Genomic DNA, 22,750 nt, shown 5'->3' with positions numbered 1-22,750 from the left:
AGAATCTCTGAGCAATGAGCAAAGTGCTCCCTCACTTGGAAATCCCTTGGCTAGTCAGCTTTCCCCTGCTTAAGTCAAAGGTAAGTCATCTTTTTGAAAAAAAGAAGTTTTGGGCTTCTTCACCTGAGGCAATTAAAGATCCACTCTCAGAACAGTTTTTGAAGAAGGTATGACATCACTCATATTTTTGTTTTTCAAAAACCAGGCAGCTGTGTATTTATCAAAGTTAAAATCTGCATTTTCTTGAACATTAAGGTTTTACACCCAAGCAGATGATCATCATACCACAATCAATTTTACTTTGACTCGGGCAGGAGTACACACTGAAAATTTCTTTTTTTGAAAAATCTTTTTAATCCATTCAGATTGCAGCTCGACAACCCCCCCCCCTCTTCTAACAGAAGCAATCATTTGTTACATCTTGGAAAAGGTACTGGGAAAATGTGTTACCTTTAGATGTATAAACGTTTGGTCGCCCTGCCGGTTTCTTGATTTCATTACTGTCATAAACCTTTGCTTTTTCCTTTACTGGAGTCTCTTCAGAGTAAACTGCAGAACCACCTGTCAGGAGGCAAAAAAAGAACAAAAAGAGGATTGGTAACATCATAAGTCCGAAGGACTAAGACATAGTTTCAGAACATCAGCGATCTAAATCAGTAATTTTCCAAGTTGGGACCTCCCAAGAGTTACTTTCTTACAATGTAACCAAAAGCAACTAACACCTGAAAAGCTTATAGTACATTTGAGTTCACTACAAATATACCTGTCTAACATCGCCACACCTTTTTTTTTTTTTTTAATTTTTATTTTTAGGAATCCTTGGCTTAAAAACACGAGTGCTAAGAGCCATAAAATGCTCTACACTAGAGGGATTCAGTGTAAACTAATAAATACACACCATGGAAATATAGAGTTTTTCCCACATCTTTGGGCTCACAACTTACAAACAACAACTGTGCTGTCTTACGTAGCATTAGGCAAAGAGGAAAAGAAAGAGAAGCAAATATAGAACATAATTCCCCTTTTTATGTAATCCAAGCCATCCTCTTTCAATAACCATAAGGGTAACCTAGGGCACCCGTGCTCCTAATTCAACCCCCTCAGGTAGCTAGGAACAACCTAAACCAACACCTTTAGGTTGTCTGCCAAATTACAGAGTCATCCAGCTGTGAAAACCAACTTAGTTAATGCAACTAACTAGAAAGAGTACATCCCTAAAAGATGGCAGGAGTCACAGAGCAAAGGTCAGGGCTGGGAAGCCAGTCAAAAGCAGAACACCAGGAAAAGAGATTTGAAAGGATAAAGTGCAACCACGTGGTTTCCAAAATTCAAGGGGTTGAAAAAAAAGTCCACATACAGAATAAAAGCTGCAGTACAGTTGTGGAACAGAGACCACGGTACAATGATCAAGCTGAAGGGCATCAGCAGAGAAAACAGCAAAGAGAAAAATACAACTGATAAAAAACATTTTCTAACATTCACACTTGGCCCTTTAATTCTTTAAAAAGTCCAGGGTTGTCCCAGGGCTTAATGTGTTTCTGCAGCTCTTTTACCACACGCCAAGGGCAACGCACAGCTTGCCACCTAGTGTTTAGTAATTTTACTTCAAGAGAGAAAACAGACTTTTTCCTAACGTGTTCTGGCAGCTTTAGCAAGCCAGTGTACATAAAACACACAAAGGAGAAAAAAACACCAAACCCATCCAAACCACAAAAATGGGTGAAAACTGTATGTTTTAAACTAAGTTAGAGGTGCAATAGTAAAGTATCTGCACACAGTGATGGGGACGCTGTATTTTCAGATCCATCCTAAAAAGCTGGTAAGTGATTGATTTCTCACAAAGCTAAGAATAAAGAGACTCACTAAATTATGTGATTTTCAGAAATGCCAAACAACATACCCATAATATTTCACTATGTACCAGGGCTTTGCAAGAAAATCTCACTAGTAGTGGTGACCAGAAGACCAGACAGATCTGTGAGTCTAAAGAGGGCTACTCAGTGCAGTCCCTACTTTTTGATTCCTCTCCTCTTCTTTGCATCCAGCAGCACTCTCTGTCTCAAAGAGTTCTTAGAAGTTGTTGTACAAAGGAAAGGTTTGTAGACATACAAGTTCATTTCTCTCATGAAGGCAGCTTGTGAACCAGCACCTTCTGTACCAGTGGGTATCACCAACAGCAAGTGAACTCCCCTTTATGAAGTTTAACTTTCCTAGAAATATATGTAATTCCATTCCAGGCATGCCTGTTCCTTCCCTACAATGCCTAAGCCTCCAACCCAGAGGCTCATTCCTGCCTCCCACGCAGTTAGTGAGGGTTTTTTCAACCCACCATAAATCTGCTAGCCAGCCACCTGCCAGGAGAGAGTGATCTTCTTACTCTCTCCATTTCACAGCCCAGGTTCATCAAAGGGTTTAGAAATCTGCGAGTTCACAAACTACAGGTTTATAAACCAAAATATAAAGCCACTATTTTAACATAGTGGAAAATGCTCTTTTAAGTTTAGTGCCTCTCTATCCCTGCGGGCTCACAATCTTTTTCAACAGAGGTGAGCCTGAGATGTGCTTGCTGCCATGTTCCACAGCAGTGACAGAGAGCACAAACCCCAGTGCCAAAAACACCCAGAGCCTGCCTTTAACTCATATGCCCTATTTCCATATTTTAAGACAACTTACAGACCAATTGCAAGCATGTCTCTTCAGCTCACTGATCTAGAAGCTGCTTGATCCAAGGCAGGGTTTGTAGGCTCTTAAAGCTTTTCAGCTTTACAAGCAAGTTGCCTGATCTATATTTAAAACCTCTACGTGGAAGCCAGAAACCAGTTTCTCAAGTTGTGGTTTTGCTTCCATTCTGTTCTCAGGAAAACAGGACTATTATGTTCCTATAAAAACCCACCCTGCTTGTCCCTCTGCCTCACAGACTATCCCCTAAACTCTGCAGGAAAAACATAATACTACAACAGCTGGGAGGACTCTGAGGGGGGAAAAAAATTCTCTGGTTCTACATAAACAAACAGGGTCTCTTATCATATTTTTACACCTGTTGTGACTATAATCCAATACAGCTGCTAAGAGCTCGGGGAGGTGGGGGTAAGACATCTCCCCCCAGACTCATTTTTAGAGAAGTCTAGTTAAAAAAAATCAACACTCAGCTGCACCTCCCCTAAAGCAGCCCAGCCACCTTTAAAACACTAAGCCTCTTAGTACCCTGTCAGCCACCATGTGGGAGCAACAGCTTGCCACAGCTTTATTTCACAGATAAACCTTTGTACTTTTCCAAAGAAATACTTCTAACCTTGCTTTTTCTCCCTCAAGATAAGATTTTTCCATGCCTCCTGGAAATCCTACTTCTGAAGCAGGATATTGGCAGCCCTTTTTAAGGGCAGTGCCACATAATCAAGGCCGTGCACTGGAACTGTAGCAAGAGCATGGGGACAAGAACTCGGCTGGGAATGCAGGACAGGCCCAGACTAGCCCAGCTCATCCCTGAGCATTGCCACACACTGATAACTTACACGTCCTAAAACAGAGTAAAAGGGAAGTACAATTTACTCACAGATTTCTGATCGAATGACAGGCTAAAGCCACGTGACTGCACTGCACAGTTAGTAACTCTCTCCAGTTTGAGAAGGATACAGATTTCATCAACTAAAGCACCAAGAAGGTGCCACACAGCGCCAACACAACAGCTTGTGCAGCCCAGTCCAGGAGCAAGTACCAGACCGTGCTTGGTGCTCCAAAGGAAGGACAGCCAAGCCCCGATTATGCACTTCCTCACAAGCACTGCTGCTCCCTCTACAGAGCACAGCCTTTGGGGGATCTATTTCTGCAGCTCAGGATACCTTATTTAAATCCGGGCTTTCAAAGCCAAGCACCGTTAGTAAAATCAGTTATTCCCCACTGTAGCGCTGCGATAAAACACTGTTCCAAGTGATGCACTAGGAGAAACAGCCACCTCAGGGCTTCGGCGTGCTCTGCACGATCCTTTGGAGGAGGGTTTCTCCTTCCATCCCTTGTGTACGGTACAGAAGCCGCAGCGGGATTTCCTCACGTGTGCGCCAGAGCCACGGTAAAAACTAAAACCCAATAATCGCCATTTACTCAAGTTTTGGGCATCGCAGCCCCTTTGCCAGCGCCGCGGACAGTACCCTCTGGGAGTTAAAGCCTACCTGGCGATCTATACGCTTTTATAGGGGGTCGCGTCAGGGAGTCTGGGGTCCCAAAGTGAAGCTCGTCCCCTGAAACGAGAAACAGGTGAGGGGCGAGGCCGCGCAGCTCAGCTGAAGCCCGCTCGAGGCCCGGGCCTGACAGCCTTCCCAGCGCACCAGCCGCGTGTTCAGACTCGCCGGGACCCCGCGGTGCTTCCAGCGGGGCAATCCCACCCCAACGCCCCCCGCCCCGGGGGGGGGGGAACCATAGGGCGAGCCCGCCCGCCCGCCCGCCCCGGTCCGCGCCTCCCCGCCGCGCCCTCAACCGCAGGATCCACCGCGCGGCGCTGCGCCCGCCCGCGCCGCTCACCGTCCACCGCGTCGGGCCGGGCCCCGCCATCCGCCTCATCCTGGGGCCCGTCGGGCCGCGACGCCAGCCGGGGGCTCTTCCGCCGCCGCTTCAGCCCGGCCTCGTCCGCCAGGGACACGCCGGGGCCGTCCGCCGGGGCCGCCTCGTCCTCGCCGCCACCGCCGCCCAACATCCCGCCCGCCGCCGCGCCGCGCCGCCGGCCCCTGCCCCGGCCTCGCCCCCGGCCCCGTCCCCGCGCCCGTCCCCGCCCGGTGCCGGTGCCGCAGCTGCCGCCTTCCCGCGGCGGCGGGGGCGGCTCCGCGGGGCTCCCTTCCCGCGGGGCGGGACCGGGACCGGCCCCCTCCGCTTCCGCCCGCGCGCGGAGCGCCCGCCGCGGCGTCACGTGGTACCGCGGCCGGTCCGACATGGCCCGGGAGCGACCGGGACACACCGGGATCGGCACCGGGATCGGGATCAGCACTGGCGGGAGGAGCCCCGGGAGCGCCCGGCCCGCGCTGCCGCCCCCCAGTGAAAAAAATGCGGGCCGGCCGCGGCCCCCCCCGGCCCCGCGGGGCCCCCCGGGGCGAGCTCGGGCGGCCTCGCTCCCGCCGCGGTCCGTTCCATGTGCCGCCGGTCGCACCGGGCCGAGCAGGCCGCCGGGGCCTTTTCCGGAGACGTAAAACGCTGTAAAATAAACACAAGTGGGAACTAAAAAGTGCCGAGAGGGGTTTCGAGGGAGATAAAAATCCCTTGGAGCTGGTAACGTGCTGCACTAAATGTCTGTTACCCACTGTTATGGTTAATGGGATCCAGGATGTCTCACTAGGCGTTTCACTTTCTTTCCCCTTTTGTTCAGATGTGTTACTGGTAAACGGGGATTTTAAAAATCGCGGAATCACAGAACGTGCTGAGTTGGAAGGGACCCACAAGGATCATCAAGTCCAACTCCTGGCCCTGCACAGGACAACCCCAGTAATCCCACCTTGCCCCTGAGAGCATTGTCCAAACACCTCTTGAGCACTACCCTGGGAAGCCTGTTCCAGTGCCCAACCATTTGATTGCATTCTTGATAAACCATTTTTACCCAGGGATGTGGTAGAGTTCCTATGACTGGAGGTTTTCAAGATGCAATTGGACATGATCTCCTCTAGACTCCTTTTCCCATGGAAGGTTGGACCAGATCATCTTTTGAGCTTCCTTCCAACCTGGGCTGTCCTATGTTTCTGTGATGTTACTAAGCAAAGAAATAGCAACTTCCTTATTTCACAAACACACATTTTCTGAACCTCTGCACAAATGCTCACCAGGGCAGTGAGCAGTTCAGGACCAGTTTGGAAATGAGTTGCTGAGCAAATAGGGACCCTTTTACAAATTCACAGAATCCCAGAATTGTTAGGGTGGAAGGGACCTCTGGAGATCACCCAGTCCAACCCCCCTGCCAAAGCAGGGTCATCTGGAACAGCTGACATAGGAATGCATTCAGGCAGGTTTAGAATGTCTCCAGAGAGGGAAATTTTACCACCTCCCTGGGCAGCCTGTTCCAGTGCTCTGCCACCCTTAACATAAAGTTCTTCCTTCTACTGAGGTGGAGCTTCCTGTGTAATGGCCATAAACTAAAACACATCCTGTTCCTCGTCCTGTTCCTGGGCACCACTGAACGGAGTCTGGCACCATCTTTTTGGAACCTGCCTTTGAGATATTTACATGCTTTGATGAGATCCCCTCTCAGTCTTTTCTTCTCCAGACTAAACAGGCCCAGCTCCCACAGTCTCTCCTCATAACAGAGGTGCTGCAGACTCCAAATCATCTTTGTGGCCTCCATTGGACTCTCTCCAGCAGCTCCTTTCTTACTTATCCTGAGGAGCCCAAAACTGGACACAGCACTGCAGATGTGGCTTCTCTAGGGTCAAGTAGAGAGGCAAGACCACCTCTCTCGACCTGCTGGCCACATTCTTCCCAGTGCACCCCGGGATCCCATTGGCCCACCTGGCCCCAGGGCACGTTGCCGGCTCATGGACAACTTGTCATCCGCCAACATTCCCAGGTCCTTCTCAGCAGAGCTGCTCTCTGGCAGGTCAGCCCCCAACCCGTACTGGTACTGAAGGATATCTACACACTGAAAAAGTCAGGATTGAGGAAGGTGATACTGACCCCTGTAATGGCAGTAACTTCATCTACAATGTTCCAGAACGTGTGTGCTCACATTTGTGATGTTACTTGTTTTGCGGGGCTGTAAGTGTTGGTAGATGTGTGTGTGTTCTTTGCACTCCAGCAGGAAGCTGGCTGAGGGAAGTGCCACTCACCGTTCCCTTCTGTGACTGTCTTCTCCGTACATTAATTTCAAAATAAAAACTTATTTTAATGCTTTACTAAGACACCATAAATGTTCCATTTTTACCAAGAAGTGAGTATTTGTGAGATAAGTTATGCATACTTCCTACTGTACCAGCAGTAAATACTGTCATTCTTTTCAGACCTAAAAGCAGAACATACACATTGAGCAATGTTTTCTAAAGCAAAAATAAAAGAGGATGTAACAAATACCACATCAGTAGGTTTTAAAGTACAGCTGAGCCATCCATGCAGTTCAAATCAAGTAGAAAAAAGACTAATCAGCTCATGATTCCTGACCAGGGGAACTCCACCTACAGTATCGCTTTATTCACAAGTTTCCAAAGAAAGTTACCAAAGTATCGCCTTGTGTAAATATTTCCATACCATAGCATGTCCTTTATATTTCACCTACTCACCATTGATTCATCTACAGATTGAGAGAAAACATTATCCCAATTTAAATTAAATTCTCCCTCAAACTTGACTTAGAAAAGACCAGATCTATTAGGTTGCAATTCTGTATATCTACTCCCATCCCATGAATTCCTGTTTTCCTTTTGCTAAAGGCAAAAAAAAAAACAAACCAATGTAACATAATATCAAGATCCTTTTTTGTAACAGTTTTGTGATGACTTCATGCCTTAGCCCAACCACTTAATTTTCCTGCCAAACAGCTTTTTGGGAGCAGGTTCTCAACCCCCAGAGACTGAAGGGATCCCTTGATTTTGTCACACGTTTGCCACTGTTTTCATGACACTCGTGCTTCTGTGGGAAGGGCGGTCCCTCAGCCCTGACTGCCTCCGGTGATGAAGGAACTGGATGGTTGTAGGGACAGAGGGATGTAAAATACCTTGATTTTTGTGAAGCCCTTGACACCCGCGGCTCCTCTCTGCCATTTCTTGGCTGTTCCCTTACTGAAGCAGATGAAGGCAGGATGTGAGATGGATGCCAGCCAGGAGCAGGGCCCTCTAGGTGACCTTGGCCTCTGTGAACCAGCCACACCGATTTTTGTCCTTCCTGCTTTGCTGCTCCCCAGGTTTTACAGCCTCTGCTGCACCCAATGAGAGGTTGTTCATGATGTGCAGAGTCTGCCCACAGACACCTCACCTCCTCATCACCTTCCTGATAGGACCAGCGTCGGTATTGATACCTGTGCACATGTTGACACCCCTGGGACACGTGACACACACGTTTTTTTTGAGCCCTCTGAGACTGCCTCTGTGTCGGTAAGGGTTCTTAAACACAGCCCAAAGACATGTTTTTTTTCTGCCCTTTGGAACCCAATCTGTTCTACAAGTACTAGTAAGGGGAGGATTTAGTCAAATTAAAACGAAGTCAAATCAAACACATCAGTCACATCCTCCCCTTCAGCCCTCTGGTCTCCAGAATGAGGAGTCCCAGCCATTCAGTGCCTGCCATTGAGTGGCTGCTCCTTCCCAGCACTGTTTCAGTTGCCTTTTCCTGTGTTTTGTCTCAGCCATTTGCTGCTGGGCTGCTCCGGTGTTGCTGGTGAAAAGGCTGCAAGCTGAGTTCGAGGGGGTTTGCTATCTCTGTGCTACTGCTCCTTGTGCTGATGCCTTGCCCCTGCCATGCTCCATGCTCCTGCTTTCCATGATATATGTCCTGGGCAGGGGGAAATAGGGAAGGAGTTGGAACCTACCTGTCCCCTGCGCTAGCACCTCAATTTAGAACATAATTTTTTTTCGGGAAAACATTGCCGAAATGAGGCCAGGGACAGATAAGCACACTCTCAGACCTTCCCCCTAGTTGCAGTCTTTCGACCACACTGTAAGGGGGCATTGGGGGGGCTCCCCATCCTTTTCCCGCCAGGCTGCTGCTAAAGATTCTCCATTTCACATCCTTCAGCCCCCAGCCTCCCTGCACTGGCCCAGTGTGACATTTCCAGAGTCTGGGCTTTGCTACCTACGTTTTTGCATTGTTTTCCTTGTGGTACTTTTCATAAATCAACTCTCAAACCGGTTCTCTCCTCACCCTCATTTCCTTGTTTCGATCCACAACGCTGTTACCTAACGCAGGAAGCTGCCGCTCATCCAGCGTGCCTGGAGGAAACGGCACAACCACAGAGCCGGAGAAATACAGCCAAAAAAAAAAGAGAGAGAGAAACGATTGTTTCCCGAACGCTCCGGAGAACGGAGCTGTGGGAAGGAAAACTACAGCTCCCAGCAGTCTGCCGGGAGCCGGGGAAGGGCAGAGTTCACCGTCACGTTTCCAGCGGAGGATTCAGGGGGAGGTGTTGGTGTCCTGCCACCACCAGAGCCAAAGGGCCTCTGGGAAGGGCAAGCGGAAAAGCCAACTCCGCTTTTCTTCACCGCCCTGACCGGCTCCGAGCCTGCCCGGGTAAGCGTCCGACTCCACAGGACACTTTGTTTCCCTGACTTCCTTCTCCTGCCGGAGCGTCACCCGCGGGAACAGCGCAGGGAGGGCAGGGACGAGAGCCGGGCGGCAGAGCAGCGATTGTACCCCCCCACCCCTCCAAATCGCGCCTCTAAGCGAGAAAACTCCGCTGCAGGGACAGTGCAGGGGGGATGAGGTGCCCCCCTGTGCTGGAAGAGCTGCTGAGGAGGCTCCTGGGGCGGGATTTTTTGTGCAGAAATCCGCGCGAACCACGGGGAAAGTTCTTCGGGAGTTTTGCCATGCCGCCCGGTTGCGCTTCTGAAAGCCACCAACTTTTCTCGGGTTACGCCAGCGAGCCCGCCTCCGTCCTGTCCCAAAAAAGCGCTTTAGCAAGGTGGGAAGGATCTCTGGAGGGGTGCAGGAGAGCCAGGCTGCGGCTCCGGGCTCGCAACACCCGGGCAGGGCTCTGCGGAGGCCGCGGGGTGTTTGTGCCAGCGGCCTCACCTTCGGCACCGCTGTCTCCTGATACAACATGCTGGAGGCAGGACGGTAAGTACAGCGGGGTCATTGCTCTGTGTGGATCGGGCTGTGAGATTCCAGGTGCCCTGCCAAGCCCCAGACTCCGGGCCTGCCATCTCCGAGTCCATCTGGATGAGAAGCCGGTGCCTCACCCCACTGGCGCGTCCCGAGACAAACGCGGTTTGCATTAACCCCTGAATTACTTGTAGCTTGATGGGAAGCGAAATAGCTGACAGCGCCTGGGCTGAAGGTTCCTGGTTATGGGTGACACCCACCCTTTTTCACCTTGGGAATCATGGAGGGAGGAGCCTCTTCCTCCTCCGTGAATCACCGCTCCTGTGTTTCTGCTTATCAGGTTCATGGGCGTTTAGTTGGAATTCCCGAGACCAGGACAGGATGGTGTCTGTGAGGGGGGTAGGACTTGGTCAGCCACTCGAACAGCGGGGAGAAACAGCTCCCTATGACCGAAGGAGAAAGTGAAACGAAACAGTGCAGAAGCCACAGCTCCAGGGGAAAAAGAAAATGGAAGAGAATCCAAGAGAGGATCTGTCTGGAGGTAAGGAAATCACTATGCTTACTCCATCTACTAGGAAAATTCCTTTGCAAGAAATACTTAACGGTGACATGGGAAACTGAAGCAAAATAAAAATAAAATAATCCTGTCTTTTCCAGGCCAAGAAAAGCAAGTTGCTATATTTTTTTTATAGGGTGAAAGATGAACAAGTTACTTTCAGTTTTAGATTCTCACTGCAACAGGTTTAGACTCAGTATCCAGGATGGCAGCACAAGGAAGTCTAAAGATCCAGGCTGGGAGAGCTTTCTTCCATGATCCCCAGTGCTTCCCATGTACAGATGCCTAAATAATAAGCCAGTTTTCCACCACCCGTAGATGAGAAACCTCTGGAGGAGGCAGGGCAAGGAGTAGTTTGTGTCCAGCTTGAATAGCAGGATATCTCCAGGTTCCTCATGTTTCAGTTTCTGCTGTGTAGTTACATTCTCCAGGAGCTTTGTTATGACAATATACATACCAGTATGTCAGTGATACTGTGATGCCATCACCAGCTCAGGTCTGTCCCAGGCGCTCAGAGGTGTTCCTGTAATAATCAGCAACAAAGAATGTAAAAATCGTATTCTGACACATGCCAAGTGCAGCTTTTTTTCTCTTCTCAAATTAGAAGGAAGTTCCTTGCCATTTTTATCAGTCTTTATTCTAATTGTAGCATAATCACTTCTGTTATTATAATGCTTGATCATTCGTAAGCAATTTTTCACAAATAGCGGCTGAAATTTGAGCTGCACTCTTTGGTTCTTTAAGATCTAGAATATGTCACAAATGCTCGTGTTCAGCCTCAGAATTTCTCTATTGAATTATGCTCCAGTGTTTGCTTTTATGTTGCCATAGCTCTTAGGGAGAGCTCCAGGACAGGAGCAGAGACAGAGCACAAGCAGAATTATCATTTACAATCAGACAGATGCTTGAAGTGCATTGGCGTAACTGCATTCAACATCAGCCTTAGAAATTCTTCAAATCCACCGCTATCTGTGAAAATCCCTTATCTGTGGAAGATGTGGTAACATATCCCACCACCTAATGAAGGAATTGCCTGCCCATCCCACCGAGGATGCAGGCTGGCATTGAATTAACTTTAACACAGCAGCCTGTACAGTGCTGTGGTTTGGATTTGTGGGTTTACAGAAGAAAATGTTGATAACACAGCAGTGTTTTGGCTATTACTGGAAAGTGCTGGCGCAGCATCAAGGCTTTCTCTTCCCCCCCCACCCTTCCCTTGCCAAGCAAATAACGTGGGGTGGGTTTATTGGGCAGGGACCCAAGGTGGGCAAAAGGTTGTTGAGTACAGTGTAGCATCATGCTCAGCAGCAAAAACTGGGGCACAGGAAAGAAAGGGAGAAAGGGGGATGGCTTCCAAGGTGGCCATTGCTGGGAGACTGTCCTGGCATCATTGTAGAAGGTGGTGAGTGCTTGTCTGTCAATCTGTCGTGATTCCTCACCCTTCCCTTCACTCATTCAGCTGTTTGGATCTCAACCCGTGAGTTTTCTCACTTCTGGTCACTACTCTCTGCCCCGTCTCACTGGGGGTAGATGTCTCTGCAGTGCAAGAGCTGGGAGTTTTAAGGTTGGTGGTAAAGCACTGGGCATTCCTGACTCCTGTGTGGCTCACTGCGCTTGTGAACTCTGATCCCAACAGCTGGGCCAGCCCAAGGTGAGGTGGGAAGCACAGCAGAGCATCCTGTGCACCAAGAGCCCACCCAGGAAACACTCGAGCAGCCAGTGACAAGCAGGTCTGAGACCTCCTGCAAACCAGAGCAGGACTCTTCAGTGCGTGAACCAAGTGCTGGTGGAGGAGAGACAACACTGCCGGGTTTAGCTGGCCCCACACTGGAGGAGAAGGCTCCCCAGGAAACTGAAATATTGCTGGAAGAAGCTGGGAAGACAAGAGATGGTGCCTCGGAAAGATCCCAGGAAGAAAAGGACTTGGATGAAGGTGAGTCTCTCCCCACCCCTGTGTACAGCATTTCCAAAATGCTGATAACCTCGGCCTTTGCTTAGAGGAGGCAGAGCAGGAAAAAGAGCTGTTGGTTCTTGGGCTGAAAGAAACTAAATGGAGGTCTGCAAATTTTATTCCCCACAGCTGGGCTGGCCCCTGGTAAAATGGACAGCAAAGGTGACAGCCCTGTCCACCAGGAAACAGGGGAGAACCAGGAGACAACCAGTCAGTGTGAAAGCTGCTCCAAAGCAGAGGAAGATGCTTTATCAGCAAGCAAGTCACTGAGCTCTGACAGTAAAGTGACACATTTGGATGTGACTGCCACGGAAGATGTCACCAAGGACCTCTTAACAGAGAGGACCACCAGTGCCTCTCTCCCAGTGCAGGAGCCAGAGGAGCACATAGAGCAAGAAACACAGGAGATTGGATCCCAAGACACATTAAGGAAAAGACATGGGACCAAAGGTGAGCTGGTGGCTGCACACTGCTGCTCTTCCACCGTGCACATGCCTGCACTTCCCATGGGCATTAGAGCCATGGTATGGTGAGATCCCTATTGCCCATTGTCAGTTTTCCAGAGTGAAGCAGGAAAGAAGGTATAAGAAATTAACTGGCTTCTCTTTTTCTCTCTCCTTTCACTCCTCCTTTTCTTTCTTTGAAAGGCATGAAACCACACTGCACTCTGCACTGTCTTTCTCCTTGCCCAGCCCCAAAAACAAAGAGCCAAGACTCAGAGCAGTATTAACCCAAAGCAATATTCACTTCTAACTCTTCCCTTGGCTGGTTGCTTCTGGCAGCATTTGCTTTTCTTACTACAGCTCATTTTACCTGTTCCCTCAACAGTGAGTGTCACATTTCTTTCTCTTACTGCAGGGCACACAGCCCCAAACCCAGAGGCTCAGTCCTGCCTGCAGAATGTCACCACCCAAAACACAGACCAGGAGAAGCCCAAGAAGTCCCTCGTGCTGAAAGGTGAGGAAAAGAAGCTTCCCTTGCATGTTACTCACCGACCAGCAGGCACTGATCCTCCAGGAACAAGTAATGAAGCACATTTAATTCTTTTTCTCTCTTGGGACCTTTCAAAGCCTTTTCTGAGGGTTTGAGGGAAAAACCATCCTCTTAAATACAGGCCCAGTTTCAGCAGCTTTCCCTCCAGCTCTCCAGCCTCAGAAGAAGGCATATCATGTTCAGGGTACTGGGAGTGCCCTGGGATGTTCTGGGAGGTCTGAGGTTCCTACACCAATGGTCCCCCAGTCCTGCCCTGTGTCACAGGGCTCTAAGCAGGAATTGTGATCCTCATTGCGCCACATATGCCTCCTGTTAAAAAGAGACCCTGCTTTGGCATGGAGAAGGACACAAGCTGTTATCTGGACCTTGCTGTCCTCTGTTTTCTGAGCAGAACCATGATGGCCTTTGTTCACCCCGCAAGGCTCAGAGGGGGGCAGTGGTCACAGCACTTTAACTGGCTCAGACACCTCCATTTGTGGTGTTCTGAATGGCCACAAACCTTAAAGAAAACAGAGGAGGGGGAAGGAGAAGGAAGCTTGTGGCCAGCTGCAATTTCCTAAGGAAATTCTGCACAAAGCTGTAGCCTTGAATCCATCCCTGGAGCTGCAGCCCCCTCGCCTGGTGTGTAGGAGCATGGGTCTCACAACAGCCCCTTCACCATGGGTCTCACAACAGCCCCTGGCCAATCTGATCCACTTCCCCAGAGCAGGGGGGCAGGTCTTAGAGGGGAAAAAGAGCCATCATAGCTACTTTCCAGCATGTCACTGCAGGTCACTTGTGACTGACTTCTGTTCCCCATCCTGTGTCTCTCCCCTGTTGAACAGGGCTTGGCATCATGGGCCTCATATTGCTCGGCTTCTGCATCTTCTGCTTCGGCAACCCGACCTCCAGTTCCCAGCAAACCCTCAAGAGCGCCACAGAGGCATTCCTGTTCCAGTTCAACCAGCTGGAGAAGAGGTTTCCAGGGCAGAGCCCTTACCTTTGGAGTCGTGGCAGCAAGGTCCTGAAGAAGCACCTGAACTCATCCCACCACACGCAGCCGGCCATCATCATCCTGACGGCCGCCCGCGCGGGCGAGCAGACCTTGCGATGCCTCAGCACCCACGTGGCCAACTCCTACTCGGCTGCCCTGCATGCCAGCACGGTGCAGATCGATGGCAGGGATAAATCCAGGCTCCAGAGTGACCGGGCCAAGCTGGAGGTGGACAAGGAGCTGAGCTCGGCGTTCGACGCCGGGGGCCGTGCCGCGGTGATTCACCGCTTCGAGCTGCTGCCGGCGGGGGCCACCCTCATCTTCTACAAGTACTGCGACCACGAGAGCGCGGCCTTCAAGGACGTGGCCCTGCTGCTGACGGTGCTGCTGGAGGAGGAGGTGCTGGAGACCCACATCAGCCTCCCGCAGCTGGAAGAGAGAGTCCATGACTTCCTCTGGGACAAGTTCATCACCACCAGGACCCCCGGCTCCTACGACCACATGGACTCCGACAAGCTGAGTGGGCTGTGGAGCCGCATCGCCCACCTGGTCCTACCCATCCACCCGGAGCAGAGCATTGAGAAGGGGGGCTGCCATGCCCACGCCAAACCCTAGGCACACAGGCAGCCAGAGCCCTGGGGAGGGTTGGAAAGATGGCCCTGGCTGGCTCTGGTGCAGGCAGAGGCACAGCCAGTGTTATTTCTTTTCACTTTGTTTCTCGTGTCATCCTGGGAAGAGTTTGACAGGTACGAGTTGATCCAGGTCGTTTGGGCAGCTGATGCTTGGAGGTGATAGATCACACGCTTCCTTCTGGCAGGTGGGAAGAGTGAGTATTTTAGACTGCTGGTTGCACAGGGGAACATCAATGTGTGGAGAGGGAGGAGGAAAAAACAGGACTTTGCAGGTAGTGTTTCTATCAGGAAATACATGAATAATGTACACAACAATGGACAGAAAGATACTGCAATTCAGTAGCTCTTTCATTTCTCCTTGCCCTCCAGCTTGCCAGTGTCGTATACATCAGTCTCACCATACACTTATCCAGAAGGTTCCTCTATCTTTGCAGAGAGCTGCTGGAACACAGACAGGTCAAATTCCCCAAAGCCCAATATTTTGAAGGCATGCTTCAAAAAGAAAACCAGTTTGCTAGTCAAGGGTTTGACCAGTCAGCCCCAACAGAGTCCCACTTGCACACCCTGACTGACACCTAGCAAAGCCCAGATCCTGAATATAGGATGTTCCAACCATCCTGCAATTCAGAGATTCCCTAAACATCAACCACAAGAAATATCAGGTTTTCAGCACTAACACTGCACTAACAGAGGGGATCCCATATGCCAGAGAACAAGCTCCAAAACCAGAGAGCAATGAAACGTTTTGCTGTTGCTCAGATTGTGTGAAGCCTCAAGGGATTACACAGGTAAAAGTATAAGAAATACAGTGCAACTTAATGCTACCTCTTTTTTGAAAGAATTCCACTTGATCCCTTTGCCACACAAAGTCTGTGACTCTCTCCTTGGGCTGGTGCATCAGCTTTGGTCCTACAGGACAGATTGCTCTTCACCCAGATCTCTGATCTGTGTGCAGGGCTGGGAGCCTCTGCCAGCCTCTTCCCAGGTGACTTTTCTTAATGAACGTAGATGTTAACATTGATATTTCAAACCATGTAACTTAGCACACCAGGTCCTTGCCCTCCAAGGTTACATTTGCCTCCCTGCCAGGCAGATGGAGCTCTGGAATACGGTAAAGCAACTAGGAGGGGAGCTGGTAAAGAGAAAATCTCTGCCATTAACACTACAAATCCTTAACAAAGCAGGTTGGTTTCTTACCATGCCTCCTCTTCTGCATAGAAGTCCTGGAGACGCTGTGGGGCAGAGCAGTCAACTCAGGGAACACCTGGGGCATAGGTGCTGGTTACAGCATTTATAATAACCCAGCAGGCAGCCCCAGTGTCAGCCCCACGTGCCTGTGGAGCAGGAGCAGCTGTAGCAGATCATGGCTCATTTCCATAGTGCAGCACAGACCGAGGCCTTGCAGCGCCAGGCTCTGTATCTGAACGAGAACAAATCGAGGACACGATGGTGTTTCTCAGAAGCTGCACCTCTGAGTGCTCCTTACAGCAACTGGACCCTGGCCTCGGATGGGTCTCCTGCCAGCAGTGCCTTGCTGATCTGCCCCACCAAAGGCTGGGCTGAGGCACAGCCCTGTGCCCTAAAACCACAGCCTGTCTCTTCTTTCCCCCTGCTGCGTGCCTTGACCTGTCTCAGGAGATTTGTGGCCATTAACTTGGAGGAGGGGACAAAACAAAGGAAAAGGGAGGGTTATTTGTTCATGTTCTGACCAAAGAAAAGACTTTTTGGTTGAGTGGAGACATGAAGACAAGACCATGGGGGTTTCAACTGTGACAAACACCGGGCTAGATGTGAGAGCTGCCTGCTAGAGCCCAACATCAGCAGGGCAGCCCAGGGCATGGTTTTGTACAGCATACAGGTTGCTTCCTCCCCTCCCTCCTTTCTATTGCTATACACTACTTTGGTAACAGAAAACACTGTATCCTGCTCTGCACGGTTCAGTGTGGGTGTTGATGTAAAAACCAGCAGAGCATTAATCACGGTCTGCCAATGTTTTGATGGAAATCTCTATTTTAACATTATTTCAGTTTCACATACTGTGTTTTCAATGCCTAGCCAAGGTATGCAAAGGCAGCTCCACACTGCCTGGGCACATCACCGTGTCACCCACCTGAGCTCTTCCTATACAGAAATATTTTTATGACCTTTGAAAGACAGAATATCTGCTTGCTTCTGAAACAGGACTTCTATTTAAAAATAAATGATGAGATTGTGAAAGAAACCAGCCAAGTGAGACTGGAGTCTTATCTTATTCCATTCTTTTTTTCCTAGCTATTTTCATTAAGCAAAAGAGATCATCATATTGGACAAAGTTCTATTTAGGTCAGGGCTGTAGTTGTGCAAACAAAGTGAATATTTGTTGCTCCTGGAAAAACTCCAAACAACATTTTTCTCAGTTGTTTGGGACAAATATTTACAGCTTTTCCAACTAAGCCAAAATTAAAAACAAACCCCCAAAGAGTTGCTGAATTCAACCCAGGCTGAAACACACTGGGGGTTTGCATAATACTCAGTGATGATAATGAAACTGAAATCCAAAGACAACTGAAATGCTTTAGAAATACAGAAAGCAGATATTTCTCATTTCAACAGATCGATTCCACTTGATGTCTCTCAACCTCAGCACACACTTAAGTTTTACTTTTGTGGTGAAATACTTTGCTGAGCTCTGGCCTAAACAGAGAGAGGGCTTGGGGGGAAAAAAAAAAGGGAAAAAAAAAGAGGATTTACCCTGTTATTCTGGATATTCTTCAGTCTCTGTCCAGGCCCTGACAACCTAAATACTCATCACATTGGCATCTGCTTTCACATAGATGTTTATGCGATCGATTGCCAGAGGTAAACATCACTCATCTCCTGTTGTCTGATGCCAGAGAACAAGAATTGGTCCTAGGCCAAAGATTCAGATGAAAATCCAGTATCACCACTGGATAGCACCGGGGCTGGTCCTGGGGTCACTTCAGAGGGGACAGTACGACCCCCAGCAAGGTTTCTACCAAGCCCTGTGCTCCAGCACATGCTTCCCTGGGGCACAGGCACAGCAGCTGCAGAGCCCCTGGCAGGGGAGACCAGCAGGTGACACAGAGGTGTCACAGCCAAGAGCAGATAAACTAAAGTTGCCCCTTGCCATCAGTTTTCTGATGGCTGTGACAGGTCAGCACAAGGCCAGGATGGAGCAGGACGTGGCCCAGCTCTGCAGCATCGCAGGTAAATTGTTCCTCCCAGGCACCAATCCATCACCCCACAGCTGGTAATCTCTCTGGGAACACCTATCCCTCCTCACACACACATCACCCAAGCACAGCAAGGCCACAGGTTTGACTGGGGCTTATCAGTTGCCTACTTTTATGTCAATTATAAAACAAAATTCATTTTCAAGTCTTTATGTACCAAAAACCCCCGAAATTAAAAAAAAATTCCTGTTTGTTTTTTTTTTTTTTTACTTGTCCTATTAAACAATGCATCATTCCCCCCAACTCTCTCCCTTTTTTCTAGTCCCAGTCTGCAGCAGCAGTTCTACAGGGAAGCATATGCTGTCACAAAGTGCTCAACAACCTTAAAACCCACCTTGAAAATAACACAGTAGCTCGACTGAGGGGCAAAACCAGTTTGGAAGGCCAGTCTGGACCACTCAGTGCTGATTATCCATGTGACCCTGCAAGGTGACCTTACCTTGTCATCCCCAACCCTGTCCCTGTGACAGGCATATGGTGTCACATCTCTTCTTACCCCTTTGCACCAGCACGGGCTGAAGCTGGCAGAAGGCAGGATGCAGAGAAAAGGAATGAACCCAGCTCAGCCACGTCTCTCCTGTCGAGCTTTAACCCCGTGAGCCCTCCTGCAGCCCCGTGCACAGGCTCTGCTGCCACAGGGCTGCTCCCCCGGGGGTCACTCTGAGGCCAACAAAGCCTCCATTGTAAGAGAGGTTTGCAGATAATGGGAGCTCAGATCTGTGTTCATCTCCCACCTTCTCCCACTCTGCAGGGGGAGCAGCCGCACAATGAACCGCACAAAGGATCTTGGCCTCAGCCTGTGGGATGTGGATCTGAGAGCCCGCGATGAAAAGGCTCGAAGAATTCAGCTTGCGAGTGCGTTCCCCACACAGGGAGGGGGGAAAGTCATGGTAGGCATCCCACTGGGCTCTCCCCGCTGTGGCTGGACTGTGCAGTTACGCTCAGGCTGAGGAGAGGCTCTGCAGATCCCTCATGAGGGCACTCAAGAGCTGAGGATCCTCTCCTTTCCAGAGGCAGTACACTTTAATTCCCTTCCTGACTGCGTTTGGAAGGTTTTTGGAGAAACAGCTGGCGGATGAAACCAAATTCAATGAAACAAGAGGATGAAATAATCCCAGGCAACTTCCAGGGAGGCAGGGAATGAGTACGAATCAGTCCCCTGCAAGCAGCCCATGTGTCTGAAGGTGGCTGGCACTGACAGTGAAAAACACTGGCTATGGAGAGACTCTTGGGATGAAACCAGGTGGCTCTGCTCTTGAGTGCTCTGCTCAACCTCGTGAATCCTTTAAACATTGCCTGGTGGTAATACAGACCTGCTTATGAAACTGAGAAGCAACTGGGAAAAAGCCCCTTGTAATGGTAGGGCTGAATGCAAAACCACAAAGGGCTGCCAAGCTCACATGTAATGTGTCCCACATCAGAACCAACTGGCCCAGTTAGAAAGTGGCAGCTTTACTTTATGGTCTGAAAAAAGACAGTAGGAAAAAAAATATAAACTGGGAGAGGTGGATCGGAAATGATTACGAGACTGGAATTAACTTGTGGTGGCTTTGTTAGCAAGGTTTAAAATTAATTAATCAGTTAAGTAACACTATCAAACCTTCCCATACACTGCTTACCGTGGGAGGTGTCTCAAGACTACAAGGGAACATTTATCTCCCATGCCCTTGATCCCACATTAACTGAGAGCATTCAAAACCTCCACTGCACCTCGAGAAATAACAGCACTGTTTAAATTCAGGATGTGAAATGAGAAGCAGCATTTAACACTGTCTTGTTGCCTTCCACACTGCGCTTGTATCACTCCTTGTGAGCACAAGAGGCTCAGGAGTGATGAAAGGGGATGAAAGCAGGACTAGCAAGAAGGGTCAGGAGAGGGGGGGCACAGAGGGGCCTGGAGGGGAGAGAATCACAGGCCACCTGGATTTGCCCTGTCACAGTCCCTTAGAGCATCCCATGCAGATCCCTCTCTCCAAATCACCTCTGTACTGAGCTGCACTCCACAGCCTGCTTCTGCCTGACATTGGTTTTGGGAGAGGCTGAAGAAGATCACATGCACTGAAACTCGCCCAGCTGGAGCCAGCCAGTCCCCCTTTTCTTCTTAGTCACAGCCTCTCCCCCACCTCCATGTCTCTCCACAACTTTGCTTATCTGCAGGGCAGGAGGTGCCTCCAGAGGAACATTACACAGGGCTGCAGCAGGGCAGGAAAGCCAGGAATTGACTCTGAAGCTTTTTCCCCCTCCCTGCCTTTGTAGAAGGCAGCTCATGGTGCAACCATGTGTTTTGTCAGCGCTTCTCACCCTCCTTTTCTCTGTCTGGGTCAGAAGCAGATCACCCCCTCCTCCCCTGGCCCCTGCCTGCCAGCAAACAGCTTTGATCAGGAGTCCCCCGGCGGTGCCCCCTGCTGACACTCCATCATTCCTCTCCCCTCCCTCCACCTTGAGGCTGAAACCCTTGGTGAGGGAGCAGTGCAGAGTGCTGGAATCACCTCCCCACACTAATTACAGCACATCTGGCAGGCAGAAACCGCTGCTCCCCAGCTGCCCGCCCCAGGTTGGGGACACCTGATGCCATTTCTGCACAGCCTGTGTCCAGGGATCACAGCAGCCAACTCCTGGGATGGCCGAGGTGTGCCAGCATGGAGACTGGCAGCACCTTGCCGGGAGCTGCCTCGTGATCACAACCACAGCAAGGGGTGATCCAGAAAGGGGCAAAGAAAGTACCAGCAAGCAAATTCATTCCTCCCAAGTTGCATGCAGCGTGATTCTCCCCCTGTACTTGGCTCTGGTGAGATCCCACCTGGAGTTCTATGCCCAGTGCTGGGGCCCCCAACATAGGAGAAGGACATGAACCTGTTGGAGTGAGTCCACCAGAGGAGGCCACAGAGATGCTCTAAGGGGTGGAGCACCTCTGCTCTGGAGACAGGCTGAGAGTTGGGGTTGTTCAGCCTGGAGAAGACTCCAGAAAGACCTTAGAGCCCCTTCCAGTGCACAAAGGGGCTGCAAACAACCTGGGGAGGGACTTTGGACAAGGACAAGGGGAAATGGCTTTCCATTGACAGAAGGCGGTGTTAGATCTGATATTAGGAAGAAAATCCTCCCTGTGAGGGTGGTGGGGCCCTGGCACAGGTTGCCCAGAGAAGCTGTGGCTGCCTCATCCCTGGAATTGTTCAAGGCCAGGTTGGACGGGGCTTGGAGCAACCTGGGATAGTGGAAGGTGTCCCTGCCCACGGCAGGAGGTTGGAATGAGATGAGCTTTAAGGTCCCTTCCAAACCAAACTATTCTGTAATTCACCCACCACCCCATTAAGAGCAGCTCCCCGTGTCCCAGGTGACGCTGTGTTCCCAGCGTGGAACACGGGCTGCTCCAGCGCGGGCAGAGGGACACCTTGAGAAGCAGAGCTCGCCCAAAGAGGGCAGGAAGGAGGAATCGGGTGGCAAACGGGGTTTTGTGCGGGAGGCAAGGAGCGGAGGGCTCCGCTCGGGAGGGCGGGTTGCTCCGCAGGGACCTCTCGGTGCCGGGGCCGCAGCGGGGGCTCGGCAGGAGGGAGAGCGGGAGCCCTCGGAGCTCGGGGAGCGGCGGCAGCAGGGCGGTGCGAGGGGCAGGCGGGGCGCGGCGGGGCCCGAGGAGCGCCCGGCCCCCGTCCCATCCCAGCCCCATCCCTCCATCCGCATCCCTCCCTCCCCCGCCGAGCGGCCGCGCCGCGGGTCGCCGCCCGCCACCCGGCAGGTTGTAAAGTCATTAACTCCCCCAGCCATGCCGGGCCGCGCTCCCCGGGCCCCGCCGCGCCCGCCGCCGCCGCTGGTGGGCCGCCGAGCCGCCTCCTCCTCCGCGGCAGCGGCAGCAGCAGCGCGGCATGGCCGCCGCTCCCCGCATCCTCCTCATCCTCCTCCTCCGCGCCGCCGCCCCCCTCGGCGATAAGGTAAGCGGCGCCGGCGGAGCCTCCCCCCGACCCGCTCACTCCTTCCTGCCTTCCCTCCCTCTTTCCCTCCTTCCTTCCCTTCTTCCCACCCCTCGGGGAGCCGCGGCGGGGCAGGGAGGCAGTGGGGGTCCGACCCGCGGCCCCTCGCCCTTCCCCGCAGGTTTCAGGTTCCTGAACTCCGGGATCCCCCCCGCGTCCCTCCCGCACTCCTGAGCTGCTTGGGAAGGGGGGTTTGTCGCCTCTCCCCCAAACTGACCCCGAGGACCAGGCTGTGTCCGCTCGCCGTGCCTGGCACTAACAAAAGGGTGTGAGGATGCCGGAGGAGGGTCCCAGCATCACCGGAAGGACGGCGGGGAGCAGCGTCTTTCCCTACTTGGGGCTTCGCCCAAAGCTGTCCCCCACGTTCGTCCCTCCACATTCATCTCTAGCAGAGGGTTGGCTCCGATTTAGGACTGGAAACAACAGGTTTTCCCCTTCCCCATCCGTCCTGCCACCCCAGCATGGGTTTAGGCAGCTGCTTTCCCTGCTGACCGTAGGATGCACGTCCAGGCATCTGAGCCCCATGCTCCCCTCATTCCTGCTCTCTTCCACAAAGGACCCTCTCAGCCTGGCCCTCCCCGTGGCACTTGTTTCACAGCAGCACCAAACCCCCTGTGCCAGTCCCCTTTTCCTTCCCGAGGCCCAGCCTGGGAGAATCCCCCCCCATTACTGTGGCAGAGCAGGCAGAAATCCAGGCTTTGTGGGGCACCAGCAGTGCCCCTGCCCTCACGGG

The 22,750-nt window shown here is 51.3% G+C and overlaps 1 protein-coding gene across 3 annotated transcripts; it reads left to right on the top strand.

The window, feature by feature from the left end:
- Positions 1-9,075: 9,075 nt before the first annotated feature.
- LOC113998181 (torsin-1A-interacting protein 2-like) lies at positions 9,076-17,046 on the top strand. Of its 3 annotated transcripts, none has more exons than XM_027740645.2 (6): positions 9,076-9,186; positions 10,058-10,258; positions 11,910-12,206; positions 12,354-12,674; positions 13,083-13,247; positions 14,042-17,046. In XM_027740645.2, exons 2-6 carry the CDS (start codon positions 10,225-10,227, stop codon positions 14,803-14,805), a joined length of 1,581 nt encoding a protein of 526 aa, XP_027596446.1. In that variant the 5' UTR covers positions 9,076-9,186; positions 10,058-10,224; the 3' UTR covers positions 14,806-17,046. The 3 variants fall into 3 exon arrangements, with proteins under 3 accessions (XP_027596446.1, XP_027596449.1, XP_027596447.1); XM_027740648.2 differs by having other exon boundaries at positions 9,077-9,186; positions 13,083-13,181; XM_027740646.2 differs by lacking the exon at positions 9,076-9,186 and adding an exon at positions 9,660-9,732.
- The last annotated feature ends 5,704 nt before the right edge of the window (positions 17,047-22,750 follow it).

This window comes from Pipra filicauda, unplaced genomic scaffold (genome assembly GCF_003945595.2).
Source record: "Pipra filicauda isolate LSUMZ 115617 unplaced genomic scaffold, ASM394559v2 scaffold114_size2234877_pilon, whole genome shotgun sequence".
Lineage (NCBI taxonomy): Eukaryota > Metazoa > Chordata > Aves > Passeriformes > Pipridae > Pipra > Pipra filicauda.
Note: the sequence above shows the minus strand (reverse complement) of the source record. Positions and strands in the feature narration are given on the sequence as shown.

What these genes read in the sequence shown, in the direction of transcription:
- LOC113998181 (XM_027740645.2), top strand. Translation starts at nt 10,225, where the DNA reads ATGGAAGAGAATCCAAGAGAGGATCTGTCTGGAG. An exon ending in AAGAGAGGATCTGTCTGGAG is followed by an intron (nt 10,259 to 11,909) that starts GTAAGGAAATCA and finishes TGATCCCAACAG; the next exon opens with CTGGGCCAGCCCAAGGTGAG. An exon ending in AGAAAAGGACTTGGATGAAG is followed by an intron (nt 12,207 to 12,353) that starts GTGAGTCTCTCC and finishes TATTCCCCACAG; the next exon opens with CTGGGCTGGCCCCTGGTAAA.